The sequence below is a fragment of the Phyllopteryx taeniolatus genome, chromosome 14, assembly GCF_024500385.1.
Source record: "Phyllopteryx taeniolatus isolate TA_2022b chromosome 14, UOR_Ptae_1.2, whole genome shotgun sequence".
In the NCBI taxonomy this organism is placed as follows: Eukaryota; Metazoa; Chordata; class Actinopteri; order Syngnathiformes; family Syngnathidae; genus Phyllopteryx; species Phyllopteryx taeniolatus.
Genome location: NC_084515.1, coordinates 3,490,588 through 3,512,866, shown reverse-complemented (window position 1 = coordinate 3,512,866; position 22,279 = coordinate 3,490,588). Strand labels below are relative to the sequence as shown.

The following is a 22,279-nucleotide window of genomic DNA, read 5'->3' as shown; positions in this document are numbered from 1 at the left end:
ATTACATTTTATTCCCTCTGACCCAGAAGAAATTCAGTATCTGGAGTTAACTTTACTTCTTTTTAGCTTTTAGGATTCTACATGTTCACACACTAAGCCTTGGTGATTGATTCTTTGTTAGTGTGGTTTAAAAATAATCTACAGATGTGTATTTTTATGTGCAACAATAAACCTCAATATCGCATATTGCCAGCTTCAGGATCTTTCTGAAATGACACGAACAGTATTCTCCAATCATGGATCGGTCTGACAATAAGTGGAGGCTGAAAATGTACACTCACTGGATTTTCAAAAGGTTCAAAATGTTCTTCTCCATAAGGGTTTAAAAACTCCAAAACAATAAAAAATTGTCATTCAGAACTAAAAACATTGTTTTTTTTCCCACAGCCCTCCTCCTCTCCTTCTGCGTAATTTTCATTTTTATATTCTGCTTGGAGCAGGCGAGCACCTCTTTCTACATTCTCCTGTTTGTTGACTGTCGCTTATTGAGCTAAGACTGTGGTACAAAGGCGAGTGGGAACAATAGAGGCCCTCGATTTTGATACTTTCATTACCGCGCGCGGCTTTTGTTGGGGGCAATTTTCATCGCGGCTCTTTTTTTGCTCCACTCTTATCGGCATTACAAGTCTGACTTGCCGAGCAGCTATTCCATCGAGGATCAACGTAGAGCTCCAGTAAGTGTGATGGAGGGACACCCTTTGCTGTGAGCTTACTGCTGGAGATGCGACGTCTGCGTGTTGCAGATAGCCTGGAGGTAACAACAGCCGATGTCTGAGTGTGTGTGTGTCATGGGGGAGCTTTGGAGTCTGCATATTTGGGAGGGTTGGAGGGTGAGCAGACGAAAGTTGCAAATAGGGTGAAATAAAGCAGAACACAGACACACTGCTGCAGTGATGAGATAAAGAGTGCAGCCTCGTGAGACAGTGGGTACTAGACTCGGCTCGAAATGGAAAGTGACACGTGCCTTGGATCTTCAAATTTGTATGTTTATAGATTTTTTAGGTATCTGTAATTTACTTAAAATTGACCGGCGAAAGTCCTTTTGACTTTTTTACTTAATTGCACTTCAGTCTGTACTGTTTTAATTTTTCTTAAGGAGTTAAATTAGCACTTGTCCTTAAGTACAGTGGGCCCTTTATAATTAGAATTTGTTCCATGCCCAGGCTAAAAACACTCATATCCCAAATCATCTTTCTCCACTGAAATTAATGGTTATGTAATTAATCCATTCCTGCCCCAACACCAAACACCAACAACATTTTGTGTAACGCGTTTTTTAATGAGAAAAATAACACTCTACAGTATTGTACATGATACAAACATCCTGTAATAACATAATTAAATAGAATGTTTCTGCATCATGATTTCATGCTTTAATTCAACGGGCATTGTGCTGCTCCTGTGTCCTGGTGTGCATGCCTTGACCACCACGGGGCAATAAACTACATATGGACATGATTGGATGATGAAACAAAGAAGACCATCGCTAAGCTAAACTAAGCTGCAGTAATAGTAGTCATTTTCCACAGAGGATAAAGAATACGTATATGTCTGCGATGCTAGTTTTGTTAGTCTGTCTATGGTGTTTCCCATTATGTGTTAGCATTAAGCTAGCAGACTTTCATAAGGAAACGTCATGTGGATTGATTCAATAAACAAAATCTAATTCTCATTGTTTTATGTAAAATTTTACAGAAAAGTTCATCTAGGGGTGGCGATAAACAGCTAGAAACCACCTTGCATCTTTTTGTAAGAATGTTTACTATCAGCTGTTTGTTGTGAAGTTCGCTGCCATCCATGTAACTAAAATTTCTGTCCGTAATTTAAGACAAAAAAATTGACCGAGCGATGGCTCAATAGTTTGAAAATCTCAAATTAGATCATTCGTAAGTCAAGGTACCACTGTATCTTTACTTCTGCTTAAGTACAGAGTGTGAGTACTTTTGCCACCTCTGAGCCAAAATCAATGTAAAGCTTCAAATGTATGTTTGCAACGTTTATTGTTGTTCTGACTCACATCCTGGTTGCTCATGTCCCAGTATGGCCTTTCTCCATACGACACCACCTCCCACATAACAATGCCATAACTCCACACGTCACTCGCAGAAGTGAACTTCCTGAAGGCGATGGCCTCTGGTGCCGTCCACCGGATGGGAATTTTCCCTCCCTGCTCACACAAACACATGCACGCACGGCCGTACACACCCACACACACACACACGCGCACACACACGCACGCGTCGTAGAGGGTGAACGGCCACAGTCTGAGAAATACTGAAGTCATGTAATAGGCAGTCAGCACACATACAGAAACAAATGTTAATTTCACAGGAGTTCTTGCACACAAATGCAAATACAGGCACATATGAGCAGTCACAATACTCAACGTGGTCATGTTACACGAGGATCAAATTAGCAGAGGAATTTTCTTCACAAATACTGTGAGACCTCAGCTCACTCCACTCTGGCCTTGTGTTTAGCTTTTTCTACAAATTTACTTCAAAGAGATTGACTGCTGTCATGCGTGACGCAGAATCAAGTTAGAGCTCAGGCTACGTCATAAAAAAAAAATTATCTTCTTTTGAGTATCTAAAGATGAACTCTGGCTTGTGTTTTTCGAAATAAATATACATTAGTTTTGAAACATCAATTTTTTTTAGGCTTGCTATTCTGATTTGAAGAAATTTTGCCAAGTCAAATTTTGCTGTTATATTGGCAATTGATTTAACTTAAAGTAATAAGTAATATATTGTTCAGACAAAACCTTAGCAAATATATAATTTTTCTGTTCCATTGGGACTTAATTTTGCTTAAATTAAGTAATATAGTCCTCATTTTACTAACGTACAGGGGAATTTTCTCTGTGCAAACCCTTAGCAAATAGTTAGTAGTTCGAAAAAATACCGTACACTAGTTCTAAAACATCTGTTTTTTAGGCTAGCTATGTTTACTTGTTTTAAGAATTCTTACCAAGACAAATTTCCCTGTTTATTGGCAGATGCTTTTTATTTGTTTTTATTTGGGGAATTTATTTCATTACAAAAAAAGATAAATAAGATGGATGTTTACATGAAGTGCGGCACGGTGGACGACTGGTTAGAGCGTCAGCCTCACAGTTCTGAGGACCCGGGTTCAATCCCCGACCCCACCTGTGTGGAGTTTGCATGTTCTCCCCGTGCCTGCGTGGGTTTTCTCCGGGCACTCCGGTTTCCTCCCACATCCCAAAAACATGCATTAATCGGGGAGCCTAAATTGCCCGTAGGTGTGAATGTGAGTGCGAATGTTGTTGGTTTGTATGTGCCCTGCGATTGGCTGGCAACCAGTTCAGGGTGTACCCCTCCTCCTGCCCGATGATAGCTGGGATAGGCTCCAGCACGCCCGCGACCCTAGTGAGGAGAAGCGGCTCAGAAAATGGATGGATGGATGTTTACATGAAAACAAAAGATCTAAGAGAAGAATAAATCTTATTTTTTCTGCCACTTTTACAGGAAATATTTGCATTTCACATTTAAATGTTCCTTTTAGCATCTCTATTAAAATACATTTGCCAAATTCACTATATGAATTTCAACTTTGTCGCAGACCACCATCTTAAAGGGGACATATTTTGCCAAAGCAGCTTTTTCTAGTATTTGGGATGTAATATTGTCTCTATGGTGCCTCAGTAAACGTGAAATATGAATTAAAATCCTCCATGCATTGTTGAGCTCCAGACGTCTTTCTGCCGAGAGGCCTGAAATCAGGTAATTCAAATTTCTCGAGCTCATCTATGTCACTAGCGAAGATCTCCGCCTTCCCTTTCCGCTCCCGAGCCAGCATGCTGCCACTAGTGGGTCTTCTACACGGAGGCAACCAATCAGAGGAAAGGGGGCGGTCTTAACCAAATATTGACAAAGCGGTTACAAAACTGGGTCAAACAGAAGTAGCTGTCAGAGGAGCCTTTTCTGGACACTCGTATGAGAAAACCAAGGTGTATTTGGAAATGAAATTGGCACTTTGATACTAAGTCGATGTTAGAGAGTCACTCTATGGAGGTCTAAAGAGCCAAAATATGAGACCTTTAAATAACAATTTCACCATTATTTAATAGCCTTGATTTAATGAGCTTTTAAAATATATTAATTAACCTTGAGACCTTTCTAGCAATGTATTCCTCATTTCAACGGGCAGGGGATTTTTTCCAAACAAAATTCAGCAAATAGTAATACAATACTTACCAGTGAGCTAGTATAAGTGGGGTCAGCTGAAGTGTCATCCAGAAAGCGTGACAGACCAAAGTCGGAGACTTTGCACACCAGGTTGCTGTTGACCAGGATATTGCGGGCAGCGAGGTCCCTGTGGACGTAATTCATGTCCGACAGGTACTTCATTCCTGCAGCGATGCCGCGCAGCATCCCCACCAGCTGAGTCACCGTGAAGCGGCCGTCGTTCAGCTGAGGGCAAACAAGATGGTGCTTGATTAGAGGAGAGCCAAGCAAAAAAATGGTAAGAACAAAAGAGAGTATGTTGAAATGAAAGGAAAATAGCTGAATATAGTAGGAGGAATACATCAGAGAAGGCCAGTCAGTCAGTGAGGCCACATAAATGTGACAGCTGTGATCATGCTTATGACAGTCCCTGACAGCTGACCTTTTATGTGTCCAATTCAATATCTAATTAGACTCTGTACTGTTATACTAAAGCCAATAAAATTGAATATTGTAAACTGGAATCCTGCAATATTGCAGATTTTTAGGCATTTTCAGGGAAGTCCGAATTTAGAGTGACTCTCCTTAGTGAAGTACCATGCAGGGTTTTTAGAGCAAGTTTGTTTTTCAAAAATGCTTCGTTTTAGTTCAGTTTTTATGAGTTTCAGTATTAGTTTTAGTTTATTTTTTTCATACATGGTGTTTGTTGAGTGTGAAATATAAAAAAAAATAACTCATACCATTTTAAAAACTATTAACTTACTAAGAGATAAACAAACATCCACAAATCAAATCCAGGTACTGTATAACATTCTACAAAATTTGAAGTGCGATAAGTGCAGTGCGTAATATTGGTAATGAGGTTAGAGTTGTGGCATCACAACGTATGTAAAACCAATCATCAGACACATGCTCAATATGGCCTTTTTAAAATGTTTTCAAATATTTTTAACTTAAATAGCTCTCTTTTCATTACTGTAAAAAAAACAAAAAAAAACAAGAAATTCAAATTCCTTCTCCGAGAGAGCGCCTAAAAGCGATGTCATCGGGCAGCATCCAATAAAAAGACGCTGACTGTTCGACCTTCCTTGTTCCGTAATACATTTAAAGAGAATGGAAAATCTACAGATTTTGCATTTTCTTCTCTTTCCATTGGATTAGCCTGACACAAACAATACACTTTATTTACAATCCTCCATTTATTATTCTTATATATTTTTTTAAACCAAATGGGGATAGACTCAAAATTGTAATGGATCAGCACTCCATTGGACCTTGATATCTGTAAATGGAAGTGGAATTAATCACAGAAAACATCAATACCCAATTAAGTTGAATTATTTTCTTCAAGGCTGAAACAGCAAATTTTGATTCCCATAGCTCAAGTCTAACACAACACTGCTGGTTTGAATGTTTATCATAAAGCATCTACATTAGTTTTGCTTTTATTTCGAGCCGTACCTCTTTAAGGCCAACTTTTTGCATTTTTGCAACTCTAGAACTCTGAGTCCTTTTGAGTCATTGTTAGTGTGACAGTGTGACCGGGGGAGGACACACACGCTGTTATTTTTTTATTTGTTATGTTTTTTATCTTGATAGGACAACTCACTCGGAACAATTGCCGCAGGGAGGAACAGACTCTTGAGTCGACATTCATTTCTCAATAAACAGCTCAATTTCTATAAAATTAAGGGATGCTTTAACAATTGTGTTGACTTCTCCGGAAGCAATATCTCAAGAGTGATGCAATTAAAACAGCAACCACTGAAAAACGCCATTTCGTACAGATGTGCACAAAAAACATTAATTTGACTCATTCTATCAGTGATTTTAATGAGTAATGACCACAGCAACATTTAAAAGCGCATTTGCCGGTATGTTTGCATGCCGTTTAATGTGCTGCGGCTGATTAATTACACAGGCTGCCACTTGATGGAGGTGCATGTGGCTACAATAAATGTCAAGTAGCTCGTTCAGAAAGACTAAAGCAGGAATTTAAAAGTCATAAAGTCATGATGTTGACAGTCTCCTCCTGCAGAAATGGAACAATATTTTTATTCAATATTAGAAATATACAGGTTATGGATCAGAGGTGCTGACATGAAGCGAAAGCATCGGAGCTACAAATTTGACAATACTTTTTATTTTTTACATAAAGTGAGGGTTAAAACAATATTCAAAAATAAAACTATTTAAAACTAAATATGGCGGCACGGTGGACGACTGGTTAGAGCGTCAGCCTCACAGTTATGAGGACCCGGGTTCAATCCCCGGCCCCGCCTGTGTGGAGTTTGCATGTTCTCCCCGTGCCTGCGTGGGTTTTCTCCGGGCACTCCGGTTTCCTCCCACATCCCAAAAACATGCATGAATTGGAGACTCTAAATTGCCCGTAGGTGTGAATGTGAGTGCGAATGGTTGTTTGTTTGTATGTGCCCTGCGATTGGCTGGCAAACAGTTCAGGGTGTACCCCCCGCCTCCTGCCCGATGATAGCTGGGATAGGCTCCGCACCCCCGCGACCCTAGTGAGGAGAAGCGGCTCGGAAAATGGATGGATGGATGGATAAAATCATAGTTTCATGGGATACAGGGATGAAGTGTTCATTACTCATTATTATTATTAAGACAAAGTTGGAATCGTTTGAATCAGTCAAGAAATGTGGAAGAAGGATGTAAATATGAAAAATATTTTATTTGGAAAGAAATTGGGGAATGGGAATAGATCCCAAGATGTCCTGAATGAGAGCAACAGTTTGAAGTTGGAACGATTTGAGTCAGTGAAGAAATGTGGAAGGAGTCGAACGGTGAAAGTTGGCAGAACAATAATAGTTTTTGGGTGGAGAATAAACACCAAATAAACTCAGTTACACCCAAAAACTCTCACACAACAACAAAACCCTCTCACAAGCCCAAAAAAACTTACACAGACACCAAAAACATCATCAACAAAAACTCTTACACACACCAAAAAAAACAAACACAAAAACAATTTCACACTCAAAAAACTTACATTCACCAAAAAACTTCCCGCACTCACTTAAACACCTCTCACTCTGATCAAAAAGTCTCACACCCAACAAAAAAGTCTCACACCCAACAAAAAACTCTCACTTAGACCCAAAAACCTCTCACACACAAACAAAAACTCCTGTCACTCTCACCCAAAGAAAACTCCCACACAACAAAAAAACTCCCACTCACTTAAATGTCTCACTCTGATAAAAAGAAAAACAAAGAAAAAAAGACAACAGAAAAAAACCTCACACTTAGCAAAAAAATTTCACACCCCAAAAAAAAACTCTCTTACATGACAAAAACTCCCACGCTCACCAAAAAACCTCTCACCTAACCAAAACATTTCTCACCCTAAAAAAAATTCCCACACTCACCGAAATACCTTACACTAAACTACACAAATAACCTCTCACATTATAAAAAAAAACTCTCATGTTCACCAAACAAACTGTTTCAACACCAAAAGACCTCTCTTACACAACCAAAAATTCTCTCATCGGAGAAAACACAAATTTAGTGGATATCTGTAACCATAAAAATGGTAATTGAAGGTATGAGGCACTGTAATGACTCACCTAAAACATAACAGAATCCATTCAGGATAAGTCTTCTCTCAATGCAACCACGCGAAATAACCCATTTGATTCGATGCAAACGACACGTAATAGGCGCCGCGCAGTTGTAAATGTACTGTACGACACCTCTTTTCTCATCCTGTCTTTGTTCGCCACTTTGCGTGGGCGAGGGCGGCGCAAAGCCAAAGACTCTGATCACTAATGTATTCCGTCGTCGCACAAAGACTCAGGGAATAATACACTGAAGCGCGCATTCAAACGCAACAGTTTTCCACCTGGAGTTTGCGCTGCGTTGAAAAAGAGTGTCGGCATCAGTTAGGAAAGTCAAGCAGAGACACTGTCCCTGTCTACAAACGTTACATCGCACATTTAATCTCCATCAGTCAGCAAGTGAACGCCTCGGGGTGTTTTATGGAGCGGAAAACATTCCGATAACCCGCCGGTGTCGTCAGTGTCTGCCAGTGTGTATAGGACATTTTGGCTATGCCTTTGTGTGTGTGTTTGATCCCGTATAAGTCCCCCCAAAACATTTATCTCTCTCATAAAGCAGAAAAACTCTCACACGACTCCCAAAAAGTCTCACACAGAACAAAAATCCTCTCAAACATACAAAATCTCAAAAAAAAAAAGCTAACACCCTCCAATAAATCTCTTAGTGTACACAAACCAAAACTTTTTAGACTATCAAAAATACCTCTAACACATACCAAAAACCTCTCACTCATGTAGGGGGAAAAAATAATTTACTCATATACACACACACACACACAAAATCTCAGTCACCCAAAAAACCTTTCACACAAACATCAAATAAACCCTCTTACACATGCTAAAAGATTTTCACTCACCAAATAACATCTCATACAAGAAACCCCTCGCACTAAAAAAAACCTCTATAACACACCTAAAAGCTCTCACAAACCCCAAAAATGATCAGAAACACAAAAAACATTTCACACACAACAAAAAAATCTCTCACACTCATCAAACCCTTTCAAACTCACCAAAATACCTCAAACACATAACAAAAAGCTCTCTCACACACACGGGAAAAACTTTCACACCAAAACATTTTCACTCTCACAAAAGAATCTCTCGCTCTTACACAAATAAAACTCACACACCTCAATAAAACACAAAAACCTCAAACTCACTCAAACAAATTCTCACTCACACAAATAATTCTCATTCAAAAACCTCACACTGAGCAAGAAATCTCACTCACACCAAAAATCTCACACTCACCGAAAAAAATCTCACAACAAAATGCTCACTCACACCCATACCTTCTTACAAATAAAACCTCACTTATACACACAACTCTTACACTCAAAAAAGAAAACCTCACACACACAGAAAAAGACCTCTCCCTAGCACTAATAACCTCACACATGAACCAAAAAACCTCTTACACACACAAAACCTCACACTCACCTGAAAATCCCACATCACCAAAACACCTCTCACTCGCCAAAAAAATCAAATGCACCAATCTTTAATACTCAACAAAAAACCTCACAGTCCCACCAAAAAAACTCTTACCCTGACCTAAAAAACTCATACACACAGACCAAAAAAAAAAACACTAGCCCTCACCAGAAAGCCAATCAGTCCCATCAAAAACCTCTAACACACACCAAATAACCTGTTACCCACACACAAGAAAATTCTCACGATAAAAATCACTACCACCAAAAAAAAACAAATTCACCCCAAAAAAACTCTCCCTTGCACCAAAAAGTCTCTCACAAACACTAGAAAAACTATCTTACACTTTTTGGGCACCTCATAGTTCCTCTCCACTTTGATACGCACAGAAAATAATCTTTCCGTCGGAGGTGTTCGTGGTGAGCACTTTATGCCAGACTTACCCGCAGGAAGGAATCGAGCGCGCCATTCTCCATGAATTCTGCAATGATGAGGACGGGACAGCTGCGTGTCAGCACGCCCTCCAGCCGGATGACATTGGGATGGTCGAACTGGCCCATGATGGACGCCTCGGCCAGGAAGTCCCGCCTCTGGCGTTCCGTGTAGCCTGCTTTCAGGGTCTTGATGGCCACCACCATCTCCCTGCGGCCGGCCAGCTTGAGCCGCCCGCGACACACCTCGCCGAACTCACCTGGGGCGATACAAGGGGTGCAGGCAAAAAGGGGTGTGGGCATGGAAGGAGGGGGTGAGGGTGATGAGGGACAAGGGTCCAGTGAGTTGAGGGAGGATAAGGAGGGGAAGCTGGAGAGTGTGAGGGGAGAGAGAGGGAACTTTGGGCTGATTTGAGTGGTCAGTGCCTAACCGTGGGGTGTTACAAAAGAGCAGCGGTGGACAGTCAGAGCCAGTGAGGTCTTCTATGCTGGCCAAAACATTATCAGAAACAATGACCTACATTTACAACCTTCTAATATGAGCTCCATGAAATTTTTTTCATTTATACCCAACAGTCTATTCTCTTCATTTCGCAGCGTTTGTCTTGGCTTCATTGCTTCCAGTACATGTATGTAAACACTACTCCGAAAAAGTTAAGGATATTGGATTTCTGGGTGAAATTTTACAATGAAACTAAAACTCATTATAACACAAGCGAAAATAAATACAGTGGGAGGAAAAGGTATGAAACCCTTTGGAATTTCTTAAATTTGGTGTGCTTTGGTTTCATCTGTCCACAGAATATTTTGCCAGTAGTGCTGGGAATCATCCAAGTGCTCTTTAGCAAACTTAAACATTTTAGACAGCAACGGCTTCCTCCGTGGTGTTCCATGAACCCCATTCTTGTTTAATGTTTTACACATGGTAGATTTGTCAACAGAGATGTTGGCATGTGCCAGTGTTTCTGTCAGTCTTCATCTGATACTAGGGTTCTTTTTATTTCATCGAGCATTCTATGCTGTGCTCTTGCAGTCATCTTTATAGGCTACCCACTCCTTGGACAAGAATTAACAACGCTGAAATTTCTTCATTTATAGACAATTTGTCTAACCGTGGACTGATGGATATCAAGACTGAATACTTTAGTAAGCTTTCCCAGCTTTAAACAAGTTTATATATAAGGTCCTGACCTCAACCTGATCGAGATGCTGTGGCATAAGCTAAAGAGAGCTATTCACACCAGACATCCCAGGAATCTTGCTGAACTGCAACAGTTTTGTAAAGAGGATTGAGCCAAAACTCATCCTGTTCATTTGCACGTCTGATCTGCAACTACAAGAAACGTTTAGTTGTGGTTGTTGCTTTCTTTTGCCTCCCTTTTTTGGAAATGTTTTCATGTTATTTTCAATACAAATATGAAAACGTGTTCTTCTTCATGTGGTATTAGTTTAAGCAGACTCTGTTTGTTCATTCTTGTGATTTTGATGAAGATCAGACTACATTTAATGACTAATGTATGCAGGAATTTAACAAGTTCCAAAGGGTTTACTTACTTTTTCCTCCCACTGTATGTCTTGTAAATTTGACACATCATAGAGAAGACTGTTGTTAACAACCCTGCCAAATTTGAATGATTAAAAAACAAAACAAAACAAAAAGACGTATGTAAAATGAGACTTCAGAATAATGCAAAATGAAAGCCGCTCTCAACCGTTGTGGACGTGTCTTCTGAATGAGCTGAAACCTCGTCCCGTTCAACTCTCAAATCTAAACAAATACTACTGCTATGACCTGAAAAAATTGGATGCTACTTCGTCGAGCATCTTCTTATGCGTACACAAAAATACAAGCTGGCTGTCACGTTTTACTTTTTAAATTAGATTTACCTCGCTCTTCTGCCTTCTCGCCGAGACGTGTGCACTCACGGCCAAAAACAAGGTGCTCTAAAGTGGCCACACTTGCCCAAAGCCCCCCGGTCCACCCACTGTCTGTCAAGTTGGACTTTTCAAAATTATACTTTACACCTGCCACGCTATTCCGCCTTTTTCTGCGTGACTTGCACACTTATGGCTAACAACAAGGCACTCACAGATAATATGTATTTTCAGGGTGTAGGCATTGCTAGCTAGTTAACTGCTTGCCGGAATTGCACAGATAAGCGCTGATGCTAACTAAGGCACTCAAGTTCTTGTATACTGGGGGAGGGGCAACTTATGTCGGACTCGAAAGTGCGTCACGCGGTGCTGTTTTAGCCCACCCAAAATTCTAGAAAAAAATAAAAGCAAAACAGTAAAATGCTATAGCTCAACAATTCAGTACTACATAGAGAATTATTTTTTGAAACAAATCTCTGAATTTTCTTGACCGTGTCCAAGCTTTTGCCCAGGGCCTTCACAAAATCATAAGTGCTGGCCGATGTGACTTAAACAACATTAGCAATGAGGTTGTTTCCTTGACCAATCAGATTTAAAATTGGTTCTCGTAAGGCCAGCAAACTGGCCCTCAATGACGTCGGCATTTTTCCATCTTCTGATTGGTTGGTCAGAGCAAAACCTTTTACAACCAACTTCGACTAGCAAAGCACTTCTGTAGTGATCTACACAAATGAGTACTTAATATTAAGGATCTTTGATTAGATGATGCGTTTTATTTTTTCCATTTTTATTTTATTAGGTAAATATTGTTTCTGAACTACTCCAGATGATGTATAGGGCATAGTATTGCATTTTTGTATGATATATTGATGGTTTCTATAATCGAGAGGTAATAATGGTTGTGTTAAGAGATGGATTAAGTCCCCACTAAAGGCTCAGGTACCAAACGCACAGCCCGCCACTTTCGCTCATAGGGTAAAGATGTCAGGGAGCGAAGGGGTGACCGGTCGTGATCGGGCGTGCAGTCTCGGAGTAGTGTAGGGACAACGTGGACGGGTGAGGAACATGGGTGTTGTGCATGTGGTGCCTGAATCCAAACATTTACAAAAAAAGGAGAGAGAAGGAGAACAAAAGTAAAGGATAGGAAGGGATAATAGTCGATCACATTCATTCGGAGGTGAAATCAGGACAGAACATTCTGCCGGAGAGAAACAAAAACAGATTGAAGGGAGGGAAAGATTTTCACCTCAATCCTTCCCTGCCCCACCCCCCAGATCTCACACATGCACGCTCTGAATCTCACGCGTGCAACACTCTAAAGTCTTTTTTCTGGCTTAAAGCCCATCACACAGAACAAACCTGTTGGCTTGATGGCACATTCCTGTTCAGATAAATCATTAATGAACACGACTCATTTGGCCATCCCTTTCGGACAAAAGCTGCAGAGCTATTCACCTGCACCGATGACTTCTTCAATCTTTATGCAGGAGATGTCGATTTCCTTGGCAAACTCGTGGATTGCGTCATTGGGGTCCTCGTAGGTGAAAGGGTCAATGTACACTTTCACACCTGGAGAAACTGAGTTATAGAAAAAGAAACAACAAATGGGAAATAAGTGGAGGAAATGTAACATGCGTTCTACATGTACTACATGATGACCTACAAGTCCCTGTAAAATGAAAATAAATGTCCTAAGATTTTGACTGAGAAGCAAATAAAATGAGGTGTCAAAAACGTAAAAAAATCATGCCGTTGACTCGTGGGCATGTCCGCTGAAAACCGCTTAACTGTCAACTGTCAATCAGACACCATTACTTTGACCCGGAAAAGAGGATGCTACTTCGTCTAGCATCTTTCTTATGCCTAAACAAAACTACATGGTCGAGCCGCAAAAAACATATCCGCCTAACGGTGGCTGGAATATATCCCACCGGGTCGATGTGGGGCACAACAATGAGGCGCTCTAAAGCAGCCACGTATGCACAAAACCCCTGTCCACACGCTGGCTGTCAAGTTGGACTTAAAAAAATAAATAAATCCCCCCTTCTCACTCTTCCGTCTTTCTCTGACAGATGTGCACGCACTCAACGGCTGATAACGATGCAATCAAAAACTGCCACAGCAGCAGAACGAAGGCCCTCATGTTCTTACATAGTGGGGGCGGGCCGACTAATGCCGGATGCCGACGTGTGTCATCGGGCGCAGTTTGAGCCTAAATCAGAAATGGGGAAACATACTCCACAACTGAGTACTAAACAGGTATCAGTCTTTGCACCTTTTCAACAATTCTTCATATGTAATTTATTTGACAAAACATCTTTGAATTCACTTTACAGGGTCTTTTGAGAATTACTTCGCTACTGCTAATGAGGAAGTTGTTTTGTTTTTTTTCTATTCTGATACTTAGTGTCTTTCCATTTTATGGCTAAAAAAAACATGTCTCATAATTGCTATGCTAAGCAGGGCCCGATGAGCATCATATTTGACACGTACACAAACTACACACAATACCAATTACATGCTGTCCAGAAATTTTGCCTTTTCAAAGATAATAGTGCTCAGTTTTGGGTGACGCAGTCAGTGAGGTATTTATGTAACAATATGTTCATTATCACGGTTTGAGTTTTCTTTTCTCTTCAATACTTTATCTTATCTAGCTTCAGCAGATGCTATATGATGTATGATGCAGTGCATTTCTTTGTCACCATAACAAATGAATATATAATAATAAAAACGATTAGACCTCTGACGGTAACAGTTTCTACTTTAACTATAATTATCATTTACTATTATTACGCTCCACACTTTTTGTCCTACCAAAACCTCCACATTTCTCAAACAATTCAAACCATTCCAACACAGGACATCTTCCAATAGTTCTTTTACAATTCTTCAAAATAAATTGAAAAGAAAAAAGACATTTTCCAAATCGAACCCATCCTTCCACATTAGCGCTAATTATTTAACGGATTCAAACCATGAAGACTTAAAATATTTTTTGTTCATTTGTGACATAAAAGAAATTAGTTTTCACATTCCAAATATTCCTAAATTTTTGGTGTTCCACATTTTCCAAGACAACATTCCCAAATCAATGCAGCCAATTTACATATTGACCTCCTCCTTCCACATTTCTCAACGGATTCAAATCAATTTCACATTTCCCATGGGGAAAAAAATCACATTGACATAAATGGAGACATTTTCCAAATTAACTCATCCTTCCACATTTATCTAATTGTTCAATGGTTGAAAACCAAACTTCAAAATGTTCAGCTCATTTGGGATATATTGTCAACTATTTTTCTTCATCCACAATTTTTGGTATTCCACATTTTCTAATGTATGCAGACATTTTACAGTAGATTGAACTCGTCCTTCCACATTTCTCAACCAATCCAAACCATTCACATTAAATTATACTTCAAGTCTCACATTCGATACATATTTCAATGAATTTGATTTCATTTCATTCAACATCGAGTTTTCAGCATTCACACGCAATTTCTACATGCATTTCATTATCTAGTTTTAAAGTTTAATACACATTTGTGTGATTTATTATATAGATGACCATGATGTAGTCCAGGTCACTGGCAAACAAACAGATTCGAGGGCAAACCAACTCTCGGATGAACAGAGGACTATCACAATCTAAAAACATTAGCCCGGGGTCAGTGATAAAAAGAAAGAGTTGAGCTGTTGTCGTGCCAGAGTCTAAATTAATTTGCTGTCTCTGGGCGAATTTTTCAATGGCACCTTAACAACATATTTAGCTTAGTTAACGTAGAAAGAAAAACACACAGAGCATGACATTGTCCAGATTGAATGGGGGGGACTATGCAAACACAAAACTTGTTTCCTGCCTGGGTCAGGTGACTTTATTGAATCAGTTGGTTAACAGTGGATGCATGACCAATAAAGCATAGCTGCAGAACACATAAACTTACTGTATTGCTGCAGTTTCTCTGTGTACTCCAGCTCAGAGCCACTGCGCTGTTTCCTGTAAACATAGTTACATTAACATAATAAGTCTTGACTTTTTCCAGGTATCCGTTTTATCGCCATCAGATAAATCCACTGAACGACGTTTATTTTCTTCAAGAACTCCTCCATTTAGAAGATTAAGTGTGCGCTCACTCTATGAAGGCATGCACTTGTGGGAAGTAAACAAGTATAAATACTTTGTTAGTGGAGTAGTACATTTTTCAGGTACCTGTACTTTACTTGAAGATTTATTTTTGGACTTTTTACTTTTAGTCCCTACATTTTATAACAGTTATCTGTACTTTCTACTCCTTACTTTGTCAATATATAGGCTTGTTGCTTTTTTTCAACCACCACGGATGACAAACATGACATAAAAAAGATCTCAATAGAAAGAGGTAAAGTCAACCGCAGTTGAGATTTTGATTGAGTGAGGTCTTGGGGTCTTATATATCGGAAAAAATGAGGACAGTGAGACATTCCCGATCCTTGGCCTTATTTAATATACTTGTTTCATGTTGTCGGCTACAAAATTGACATGACGAATGAGTTGTCCCATGTTGTTATCTTACCTAAAATCCACATGCTTCTGGCATACAAAAATTATCTGTCTGATCTGAAAATAATAATAACTGAATTTAATTTAATAATAATTTCTTTTTTTTTTATCCAGGGATGGCAATTGACAACAGTTTGCCATTTACAATGCCGACCTGGCATTTTTTATTTATTTTTTGGTAATCAGTTTATAATGTTAGCAGAGCTATGTTTCGCTAACATAAAAGGTGAGCCAATGCTTGGTAGCGCTTGGTTTCAAAGAACATCATGCAACATGTAAAGTATTGTATATTGTACATGTATTTTTTGTGTTTTTCTCAGAACAAGTGCTATGTAAGTTAATACAGGGAATTTTTTTGTGTGCACAGATAATCCTTTAAGTAAATTATGTAAGTGACAGTAAATTATTTCCTTTTGCACTTAAAGTGCGAGTTTGTAATTTACAAAAAAAACACATTTTTGTTAAAACTGTTAGTATAACCTTACAGTAATACCGGTGCATTAGTAAAATGATCTGTAAAGCTCTCTATGGACCCATCGTGTACCTCTAATTGGATTTTTAAGAAACCATCGCGCCCGATGAAAACATGCAATCAAAGACAGACGAGGTGTCAATCATTCTTGTGCAGTCGTGGGCACACCTCTGCTGTCTCACGCTGACCTGTTAGATGGAATATTCACCTCTGGAGAAAAATTCCTGTTTGCAAACAGGAATTAGTAAAGTGAGGCTATATTAAAATCTTGTTAGCGGTTGCAAAGCTGCAAACCTCCCCTTTTAAGTGCATTTCAGAGTCTGTATTTGTACTTCAATAAAGGAGTTGTATCAGTACTTCTACTTTTACCAGTGGCTTTTTACACTAGTATCAGTACTTCTACTAAAGTACAGAGTCTGAGTACTTTTTCCACCTCTGAATGCCATGTAAACATTTAATTAGCCTCTTTGTTCAACTCTAATTAGCTAAATGAAACACGGAGTTCACGTTGTCAGTGTTGTGCACTTACTTGAGGCAGACAACAGCAATTACCACCAAGGCAACAATGACCACCAAGCCTGCAGAGGCGGAACCTATGATTAGAGGCAGCTGGTCTTGCACAGACTTCTGAGGATCACCTGAACCGAATCACACAAAATGCACAAATGAGCACCCGGCAAAGCGGGGCTGTAGGGATTAGACAGTGTTCTGCACCACCTGGATAGCAGAAGCCATTAAAATTGTGGAGCTCTAAAACCGTAAACCATAGCAACAGATCGCTAGAGAGATCAACACAAGAGGTCTTACTGTGCAGGCTGGTGCTGAGGTCCATGGGGTTGCTGTAGCGACCGTACCCTGCGACGGTGCGAGCTCTGACCTGCACCACGTAGGGTGTAGAGGCCCTCAGTCCCTCCACCTTGGCTGAGCTGAGCTGGGATGTTACAGTGTGTGACATAGCCTGGCCCTGGAGGACATGACGGTTCATGTTCACAGATCACTTTGCATTCCCAAATAATGACATTTGTCCTCCTGCTAGATGTGTGGTGTACAAGCAGGACTATGCAACTGAATTGATAAAGGTCGTATTTTAAGTGACTATTTGCAGGGCAGAGTGACCAAGCCTTCCTGCAAGCAATAAAAATCAGAGAGTAATTGACAGCCCCCCTCTAAAAATGTATATACAGTGGAACCTCGATAAAACGGACCCCAATACATCCGATATCGGATAAAACGGACCGTGGGGACTGAACAATGTGTCCAAAAATAGTTTCCAATTGTCACTTAAACTGCCGTTGACAAAGTCTGTTAGTTCCAGAATTGGCCGCTGTTGTTTACTGGCGCTGTGGCGTAAGGCAGGCAGAGAAGGGGACTGACGTATTTAAGGGTCGCACATCCCAAAAAATAGATCCAGTTCCAAAAGACGTGCCTACGTGGTGTCCATGTTGAATGTCAGGTATTGACGTGGGGGCCATATCATGATGAATGTATCGATTGTCTATTGTACATCGACTCACAGCGCAGAGAGAGAACGGCGTGGCGACAGTGTTAACCGAGGAATACAAACACAAGTCTCTGGAGTCTGGAACATCCTATTTTTGGTACAGTAAATGGTTTTTTTTGTATCAAGCCGTATATCTTTGGCAACTGATTTGGAACTAGGAAGCACACGAATTCCTCGCGGCTCACGAAAGCAACTCATACATGATGCGTACTGTGCATCAACAATGTCACATTGACCAAGCACACCCGCGTAGTAAGTTTGGATATTTTTTATATTTATATTTATTTACAATAACTTAATGACTTTGTACTGTACTGTAGTGTTTTAGCCCATGAAAAAAAAACAATAATTTTGTACTGTACAATAATGTGGGTGCATATGGCCTAAAAAAAAAGTGCTTCATTGTAATGGACAATCGGCTATATCGGACTGAATGGTTAATAATGCACTTTACCACTCTGCAATGACAGTCGGAGCTTGATTAAACACAGAAGCCTCACTTAAAGCAACAGGAGGTAGGTCCATGCCTCAAGTGTGTGGAAATATTTTACTAAAAATGAGCAAGGTCACTTGGACAATTTGCAATCTTATCCTCAAATATGGTATAACAAACAACCAGCTGGTGTTTCGCTTGAGCCTTCAAGCTCCTCTTCCTAACTTTCAGTCAACCCCACACTCAGATTCACTCATCCAATGACAAATCACACTCACACACCTTCACTGCCTCACAGATTGTCGGAGTTTATTAAACTCTCGCAAGAATCATCGTAGCATGGTCGGTAGCAGGATTTCTACAATAGCCTACATTATTGTAAAGCAGTCCCTCCTGTAATTTTTTACAATCACACTACTGTAGCAAGTACAATTTCTGACTGTCTGTGAGGCAGTAAAAGTGTTTGAATGTGATTGGACAAGCGAGTGTCTGAGTGTGATTGAATGAGTGACTGTCTGAATGTGATTGGATGAGTAAGTGAGCGAGTGTACTGTATGTCTGTTGTTGAGGGAGTGAGCTTGTACTTGAAGGCTGAAGAGAAACAATTGCGGCGAATTAACAACTTTAAAAAACATAAATAACGTCACCAATTAGTCGACGGCGACTCGACGATCGTCACCTCAGCGTCGACGACAGAAAATCTGAAGTCTTTCAACCAATACTAACAATCCAGGCTAAAGCATAACCCCCCCCCCAACAAACAAAGCTTGTCACTTAATCGAGATGTATCACTTCAACATACTTCCTTGACACCAATTCTCATTGAGACATGGCTTGGGTGGCATCTTGTGGCGTTTCAGAAAGAGCACAAAAACAGCGTTTAGTTTTTCTGTGAATAGCTGCGGATAGGTTCTACATGAAAAATGTGAATATGTGAATTTGTGAATAGTGAACGATGAATTGTGAAAATTAAAAATAATTATGGGAAAACTGATTGTTTCTTTTCAACCTTGGAGTTTCCACTATATTTATTTTTATTTACCCTTTATTAAGCAAGAAAAGATTCACAAAGATTCCAAATCACTTTTCAAAGCCCACCATCAACAGAGTTACCGACCATTGTGAACTTGTACGTTGTATAAAAAGTAATCCAAATGTAAAGTAAGCTTCACTCCACACATTTAATAAGAATTTTCTAAGCAAGGAATGAGACCAGCTTTTTTATTTCAATTTTCATAATGAATTCTGGAATACTGAAATTACATTAGCATAAGATTATGAAAATAGCAAGCAAGGTACATGATTGTTGCGTACCTGAAATTTACAGCGACAACTGACAGTACTGCTAATATGAAAATAAAAGTCTCAGTTTTTTAAGCAGATATCATGATGCAAGCATACACTCCGACAGAGAATTTTTCTGCAATATGAAGGTCGTTTGACCATTGGAGGTCATAAAAGGAACACATTAGACTGTGCAGGTCCATGCAGAGAATTTGATCAATACCAATGATTCAACATCGCAGGAGCTGCTGAGGCTCTCCATCATTAGAAATGACCCCTTCACACGCACCACTTTAATATTGTATTTCCCAGCATCAGGAAAAGATGAAAAGTCCAACTCACCCTTTCGTGGTATTTAATCTCATAGTCCAGAATGACCCCATTAGGTTTCTCCGGGGGCAGCCATGATAGACTCAAGGTGTCTGCAGTGGAGCGCATCAGATGGACTGTTGGTACTGCGGAAGGTGCTGCAGGGGAATGCAGCAAAAGTACATGCTTTAGGAAAAATATAAAAATCAGCTTCATTATTTTGATGAATGGCACAAAACTCTCCGTTGTCTATGTGATATTTGTTTTGTTTTCACTTGTTTGTTTCTTGTTGTAGTTCCGCCTCACCTGGGCTGGAAATATGCCTGCCCCACCCTCATGTGTCCGCCAGTCAGGAACAAAATTCTGATGTGTTGCTCACCTGTCTTCAAACCAAACTTTGCAGTAAGATATCACAAATTGGATCAAAGTATAGATTTAATAGGCTCAACTGGGCAGCCATAATGATTGAAGAAATGGCGCATGTTTCACCTTCACCTCATGGGTTGGTGAATCCTATAAGTGACTCATCTCACAGCCATTGTCTGCGTTCCATTAACCGCAGTAAAGTGGATTAAGTGTAGGTTGATTTAAGTGATTACAGTGTGTGAAAGGTGCTGAAGAGTTTGCTTGGTGTATGAAGGTGACATTGGCTTAAAGGAGAGATATAATGTATAATGTTTTCTTTACATTTAATCCATGTACTGTAACTGGATGTATTTTTTATTTTTTTAATGTTGTCTACAGTGTTCACTTTTGCTGCTGTGTTTACTGAGTACCAAGAGGTGAGAGTAAATCACATATCCTCTGTTATTATCACATATTATTAACCAATGTAAAGTGTTTAAATCTTTTAAGTCTCTTGAACACTCAACTGTCTGAGAAGTCTTGTCAAACTCCAGCTCTTCCATCACACTGCGCGAGCCGTGCGGCATTATGTCGCCTAAAGATTGAGTCTGGATGTTTTTTTTTAGACATTAACAAATGAAAATAGTTTGGTTAATAAGTATGTTTTGCTAAAAATCGATTGTTATAATACTTTGGTGTAGAAGGAACTGGTCAGCCACGAAGGTTAAGTGCGTGCAGATTTATTTCTGTCTACTTAACTGCTTAGTCAGCTCATCATTTCATTTATTGCATCACTCATGGCTCTAAGACCTTTGAACAACAGTTTGGGGAAGATGATGTAAACGCAGTCATTTGCTTTTGTGAAGTATTAAGGGCTTGTCTCTGCTGGCGACATGTCCTACCATTTTAATCCATTAGCAACTCTTTAGTCTATTAAAATAGCAATTAAACATGATTTTGGGGTGGTGTTGTGTATATGTTGGTGTGTGAAGGTATATGATAACAATATAAGGTCTAATACCAACTAGAATGATGCTCTGTTAGATAACTCAAGCATTTGTTTTCCATTTTTTTCTGAATAGTAGTGATTTTGAAGATGCGAGGATTCCGACAGACAGCGACGATACATACGGGTAAGAGCAAGTCATAACTAAGTCTCCAGTCTTAACTAAGTCCCAAGCTCCTGTTGCAAAATTCAAGCAAGTCGAGTCTCAAGTCCTACAATTGCCAACTGACTCGAGTCAAGTCCTGACACATGTCCCCTCACCTCTGCTAAGAGATCATTAACACACTCATTGACATTGACTGAGCGTAGGATCCAATAAACCGCCTCTTTCATTGTGCTTTTAAGTGATATTGATCGGGGAAGCCCTATGAATTAGCTTGGTTTGTGGACACACGTGTAACGTCATTGACAGGTCTACTAACCGGCCTGGTTGGTGGTGATGTTGACCGTCGAGTAACGTGGCGTGGCGGGGTTCTTCCCCGAGACGCCGTTGACCCCCTGCACCTCGAAGCTGTACCGGGTGTGAGCCTGCAGATTCCTCACCACCACCTTCCGCTGCCTCAGCCCCAGCCTCCGAGGGGAGATGTCCACATTGTCGTCGCAGCGGGTGCACGGGCTGCGGTCTCGCAGGCATTTCTTACACACCACGTTATACACTAAGTCGCTCCTTCCACCGGTGTCTTCGGGTTCCTCCCATTCCAGGGACAACGAGGTCTCATTCACACTGGAGATTACGTTGCGGGGGGCTGAGGGGATAGCTGCAAGGTGTTGAAGAATGAGGTCAATCATTCCTTTATGATGAAATGGCAAAAGACGGAGTACAATTCATGTGGCCACGGAATACTAATTTGTGGGTTTATTAGCATTCCCGTGAA

At 40.1% G+C, this 22,279-nt stretch overlaps 1 protein-coding gene across 1 annotated transcript in view; it reads right to left on the bottom strand.

Annotated features, from left to right (window-relative positions):
- The window catches only part of ephb3a (eph receptor B3a), a 67,921-nt gene that overhangs the window by 13,827 nt on the left and 31,815 nt on the right, over positions 1-22,279 (bottom strand). Inside the window, exons 5-13 of the mRNA XM_061798002.1 lie at positions 21,827-22,162; positions 20,087-20,211; positions 17,334-17,490; positions 17,056-17,164; positions 15,459-15,511; positions 12,964-13,086; positions 9,646-9,893; positions 4,218-4,433; positions 2,018-2,167 (exon numbers count right to left, since the gene is read on the bottom strand). Of these exons, the coding sequence (XP_061653986.1) occupies positions 2,018-2,167; positions 4,218-4,433; positions 9,646-9,893; positions 12,964-13,086; positions 15,459-15,511; positions 17,056-17,164; positions 17,334-17,490; positions 20,087-20,211; positions 21,827-22,162 (1,517 nt within the window). The remainder of the gene's footprint in view (positions 1-2,017; positions 2,168-4,217; positions 4,434-9,645; positions 9,894-12,963; positions 13,087-15,458; positions 15,512-17,055; positions 17,165-17,333; positions 17,491-20,086; positions 20,212-21,826; positions 22,163-22,279) is intronic.